A 5,691-nucleotide genomic window follows, 5' to 3' on the forward strand; every position below is an offset into this window, starting at 1 on the left:
AGAGTCTTCAAGCTTTATTTCCGACCCGGACAATTTTAGGGGTCTACAATACTCAAACAAGGTCTGGAGAGACAATACTCAAACGAGGTCTGGAGAGACAATACTCAAACAAGGTCTGGAGAGACGATACTCAAACGAAGTCTGGAGAGACAGTACTCAAACAAGGTCTGGAGAGACAATACTCAAACAAGGTCTGGAGAGACAATACTCAAACAAGGTCTGGAGAGACAATACTCGAACAAAGTCTGGAGAGACAGTACTCAAACAAAGTCTGGAGAGACAGTACTCAAACAAGGTCTGGAGAGACGGTACTCAAACAAGGTCTGGAGAGACAGTACTCAAACAAGGTCTGGAGAGACAATACTCAAACAAGGTCTGGAGAGACGGTACTCGAACAAGGTCTGGAGAGACAATACTCAAACAAGGTCTGGAGAGACGGTACTCGAACAAAGTCTGGAGAGACGGTACTCAAACAAGGTCTGGAGAGACGGTACTCAAACAAGGTCTGGAGAGACGGTACTCAAACAGAGTCTGGAGAGACAATACTCAAAACAAGGTCTGGAGAGACAGTACTCAAGGTCTGGAGAGACAGTACTCAAGGTCTGGAGAGACAATACTCAAGGTCTGGAGAGACAATACTCAGCCATCAGCGTCGTCAGAGGCACGTTGGTGTTAAACTTAGCTACCGAGGTTGTCAGAAGCGCCGATGTATGCAACAACCTGGAGAGGCTACTCTATAATTTTCCACCGGAAGACGCTACAAGTCAGAAGGTTGGCACATCACCCGGACAATTGGGTCAACTCCTTTACTTGTCAGCCGGTACACCAAAAGACCGTCCGACTAAGTAAAGGGGGGGCAGCTGTAGACCCCTAAAATTGTCCGGGTCGGAAATAAAGCTTGAAGACTCTCAAAGACTGAAGGAAGATCCGCCAGAAGGACTCCTGGAAGGCCCTAGGAGGGTTCTCTGTAGGTCTAGAGGTCTTAGAATAGCTCAAAATAAGGAAGTGGAGGGAATGAAGCCCAATACAGCCGTACTGCACTTAATACGGCCGTATTGAAGCTTCAATACGGCCGCAGTAAACTCATTACGGCGTATTGAAGTTTCTGAAACTTCAATACGGCCGTACTGAAATCAATACGGCCGTATTGAAGCTTCAATACAGCCGTATTGAACTCAATACGGCCGTATTGAAATTTCTGAACTTCAATACGGCCGTATTGAACTCAATACGGCCGTATTGAAGTTCAAAAATTTCAATACGGCCGTATTGCTTCTGTAGGCCGTATTGCGCCTATTCCCTATAAATATGACGTCAATTGGACGTCATTCCACACTTTTGCACTCAGTTTTGACTCCCTCCTTGAGTATTCTGGGGTTTTTGAGCAGTGTTCTGCCCTAGAAATCTCTCTGGGAGTTGATCCGACGAAGTTCTGGAATGCCGAGCACTTAGCTTGGAGATTCAAACCTAGTCGAAGGGAAATCCTCCGGATTTCCATAGTTAAAAATTTTTAGGAAGGAGCGAGCGAGCTTGTAGAGCGAGGGAACGCCAAAAAGCTTCCCAGTTTTACTCAATATATAAAAGCACGCTTCAAGAGGTTTCTTCTTAAATCCTTCCTTTTACTGCTTTCTGTGTGCATATTTAAACTGTCATCATGTAGATAGTTAATTTATAAGTGCTTAGAATAAATAGGGGTAATTTAGTAATTTTACGCTGTTATTTTTGAAAATAATCTGTCATAGGGAACCCGAAAGGGGCGCTGTGGGGTGCTAACACCTTCCCCACGCGTAACCGACTCCCTTACCCAACTCTGGTTGTAATGGCCAAAGTTGATTTATAAAATCAATTGCCTTATCCCTTTTTCCAATGTTTTGAGTAAAACATTGGTGGCGACTCCACGAACCCTCCTTTTACGAAAACCACTAATCCATGGAGGGTCCCGCTTGGGATTAATATGGATTGGTGAGACATTTTAATAAATAAATTGGATAAGATCGACAAGGTCTCAGTTTGAGAACAAGTCGTTCTAATAATCCAATACATTTTCAAAACTAAAATAATAAGTGAGCTCGACCGTCTTCGCGACCGCCGAGGCCCGTTTGGGCCGGTGGCGACATTCACTCACAGCAATGAAGATAAGTAGAAGAAACTGGTTGGTACTTTAATTGACAACAATGGTTCTGTGCTTTAATTGAAAAATAAACAATGGTTCCATGCTTTAATTGACAAATAAATAATGGCAAAAATTAATAAATAAATTAAACTTTCAGCATAAAAGATTTATCTATTAGTTTCGAAAAATTTATCAACACATACCCTCGGACGTATATTCAGAAACATATGTCACTTAAAAACATTGAAACTGGTACCTGTTTGTCAGCAGAACTAATGCACTCTGGGTTATTATCAGAATTAGATTGTCTACGAGGACAAATAATGTCCATCCCATGACTACCAGCATAATAGAGCTCTGTTACTCCAACAAATTCACAATAAGCACACCCTTAGTGACTTCATGAAACACGAAAAGTGGATAATAGTAAAAATGGAATGGTCCATTTAACAGGTGTACTTCACACCCATCACCATTGCCATTGAATTCAGAACAGTATACCAACAGTAAATACTAAAAATCATAATTAGAAATACAACATGATAGAAATAATGTGTACAAAAAAATGCTCAAGGTAATATTGAAAGTTAAAAAAATAAAAAAAATAAATACAATGTCTAGAATATCTGCACAACTCACAGTCTCAGGCTCGCAGAAATTCTACATGCATATTCAACGAAATACGGTTCACATGAGCAAAGGGCTCAGTGTCAGCTTTAGGCGCTGGTTTGGAAGCCTGTGGCATTCCAAAAACATTCCAAAATCTCAGCGTCTCATCCCCTGCTTCCAAGGGCAATACTGAGCACATTTCTGCTTCCCCAGTCCAACAGGTTCAAGTAAAAGTCATCTAGTATATCAAGAGCATCCAAAGTCCTCTCAGAACTCTAACAACCATTTCCACAAACAATAAGAACACAATTTCAACTTTCATAGCATCTGACAAATAAACACATAATTTCGAATTCCAAATTTAATTAACATACCTGAGGAATGTAACGCCTGGGCTTAGAGGATTTGGAAGGAGGAGGAGGCGAAAGGATGAAGTTGGGAATGAGTTCAACCGGAGTCAGGGGTTTGTTCTTGAAGGCCAAGATTCGAGTTCTGTTCATGTTGAAAGCCTCAGCGAGTTGCTTCAAGTAGAGTTCTCGCGACGGTGACGTCACCTCGGGGTTCTCTTTCTCCTTTCCCTTCTTGTTACCCTTCGTCAGCATGTAGTGAGCGTAATCGAAGTCCATCGCAGACCTATTAGGGATGAACCTGTCCTCGAACGGTGATGTCGGCGGTGGCGGTGTCAGGGGCGAGGCCGGAGGAAAGCATGAGGTTTAGGGTTTGGTGGATGGGGGAGAGGGATTGGGAGTGGGATTGGTGGGAGAGGAGGATGTGGAAGGTGGAGCGGTCAGGGGAGAAGGAGGGGAGGGTTTGGGTGATGTGGCGGAGGAAGGCGAGGGAGTCGGAGGGGGAGGTGGCGATGGAATCGAAGAGGAAGAGGGATTGGGGATTTGAAGAGAGGGAGAGGGGGTTGCTGATGAGCCAAACAAAAAAATTAGGGTCTCATTTCTACATCGGTTTTGCTTAAAACCGATGTAGAACAACTCCTGGATTTCATTTTTACATCGATTATAAGAAAAACCGATGTAAATATGTTTCTATTTTCTATTTATTTACAAGTTTGCCACCGCATTTTGTGATTTACATCGGTTCTACTAGAACCGATGTAAATATGGCGATGTTAAATAGTGTTTTTGTAGTAGTGCGATAGGGATGTATAGACCTGATGACTGTTAGAGATCACTCCTCGGGGACAGCCCGACCCCCGAGCCTCAATAGGGCACATGTTTCCGCTAGAATTATAATAAAATCATTCTTTATTATTTCTTATTGCTTCTTTTCTTGCTTGCAATAAATTTCTAGACCACATTATTTTTAACCCTGTTTGAATAAGCATGAATGAGGTTAAAATTGTCTTAATAATAATAAACCCGCATCATTTTTATGTGGAAGTGTGCGTGACAACTTGGAGCACCATTCCTTGGCCTCGACAAGTGCCATCATGGATAAAAAAGAAATCCTTTAAAAACAAAAATCATAAAAACAAAAAAAAGCTCGGCAGGAAACCCAAAAAGGGGGCTGCGCAAAAATAAGAGTAAAGAACCCGCTAGGAATCCCACGAAAGGGTGACCTAGGCAAAAATTAGGGTTGCAAAAATAAACAAAAACAAAGGTCCGCTGAGACGCCACAAAAGGGTGTTTTAGGCAAAAAATAAGGACAATCAAAAAAGCAAAAGAAATCCACGATGGTACCATGAGCCGAATTCAAAAAGAAAGGTTCAAGGGAAGCTATCTAAGTTGTCAAATCACAACGTCAAAATAACAAGACTTCCTTAACTTCATAAGTGTTTAATCAAACAAGCCTAAACACATAAGCCTACCTTGGCCAGCCATTCTTACAAAAACCATTTTCGAAAAAATAATCCCCTCTAAAACACAAACTTCTGAACAAAAAATATCTTTCCTTTCTTTTCTCTCTTGTCCCAAACGATTTTAGAATAATCTAGTGGAAACATGGAGATATAGTGGTCAATAGGAGGGTTGACACGTTTTCTAAAGGAAGGAAAGGATCACTTGGTTGATGACACCAATCTCGATATAACACGCATCATTCCTTGGTTACAGAAATCGGCAGCGCACAGCCCGTCTAGAGGAATGGCAAAATCCAAGCAAAGAAACGCATCGGTTAATTCTTTTGAAAAAATAAATCAAATAGAATTAGGTGCATCATACCGCATACATGCATACAGATGATAGGTGTACTGGAAGATCACTTATTCTCTGTTTATTGAAAAAACCAAAAATAAAAAAAAAATCAAACTTCAGAAAAAACAATGCGCCCGTACCATGTTCAGTACGCCCGTACTAAAATTAGGGTTATGAACAAATTTTTAACTCAATACAGGCGTACTGAAATGGATACAGCCGTATTGGCCTTTAGTTGCACATTTAAAGACCTTATCATGAGGCAATCGCATAAAATAGAAAAATAGAAAAAAATTGCTTGTGTATGACAGCAGTCAACAGAAAAAGCCAAAAAACGACAAAAAAGGCAAAAATTCAGAAAATCAACCGCATCATACAGAATAACTGAGCCTGGAGAGGCTTGCCGAAATAATACTCCCTCATCATACAGAATAACTGAGCCTGGAGAGGCTTGCCGAAATAATACTCCCCCATCATACAGAATAACTGAGCCTGGAGAGGCTTGCCGAAATAATACTCCCTCATCATACAGAATAACTGAGCCTAGAGAGGCTTGCCGAAATAATACTCCCTCATCATACAGAATAACTGAGCCTGGAGAGGCTTGCCGAAATAATACTCCCCAATCGTACAGAATAACTGAGCCTGGAGAGGCTTGAATAACTGAGCCTGGAGAGGCTTGCCGAAATAATACTCCCAAAGAGACATCTCAGCTTGCACTCTTGGGCTGAACAGAAAATCAATAAATCGTACAGAATAACTGAGCCTGGAGAGGCTTGCCGAAATAATACTCCCCAGAGACATCTCAGCTTGCACTCTTGGGTC

The 5,691-nt window shown here is 41.6% G+C and overlaps 1 protein-coding gene across 2 annotated transcripts; it reads right to left on the reverse strand.

The window, feature by feature from the left end:
• Positions 1-2,054: 2,054 nt before the first annotated feature.
• On the reverse strand, positions 2,055-3,659 carry LOC145959020 (cell division cycle 20.1, cofactor of APC complex-like). 2 transcript variants are annotated; one of them, XR_014434627.1, is made up of 3 exons: positions 3,097-3,659; positions 2,753-2,997; positions 2,055-2,470 (listed from the first exon to the last, which is right to left on the reverse strand). XR_014434627.1 is itself a non-coding variant. In XM_083076911.1 (2 exons), exons 1-2 carry the CDS (start codon positions 3,346-3,348, stop codon positions 2,887-2,889), a joined length of 363 nt encoding a protein of 120 aa, XP_082933037.1. In that variant the 5' UTR covers positions 3,349-3,659; the 3' UTR covers positions 2,535-2,886. The 2 variants fall into 2 exon arrangements, 1 of the variants encoding a protein (XP_082933037.1); XM_083076911.1 differs by lacking the exon at positions 2,055-2,470 and having other exon boundaries at positions 2,535-2,997.
• Between the last annotated feature and the right edge of the window lie 2,032 nt (positions 3,660-5,691).

The sequence above is a fragment of the Cajanus cajan genome, chromosome 6 (assembly GCF_000230855.2).
Source record: "Cajanus cajan strain Asha chromosome 6, NIPB_CcT2T_4, whole genome shotgun sequence".
In the NCBI taxonomy this organism is placed as follows: Eukaryota; Viridiplantae; Streptophyta; class Magnoliopsida; order Fabales; family Fabaceae; genus Cajanus; species Cajanus cajan.

What these genes read in the sequence shown, in the direction of transcription:
- LOC145959020 (XM_083076911.1), bottom strand. Translation starts at nt 3,348, where the DNA reads ATGGACTTCGATTACGCTCACTACATGCTGACGAAGGGTAACAAGAAG. An exon ending in CCAGGCGTTACATTCCTCAG is followed by an intron (nt 2,998 to 3,096) that starts GTATGTTAATTA and finishes AATGGTTGTTAG; the next exon opens with AGTTCTGAGAGGACTTTGGA.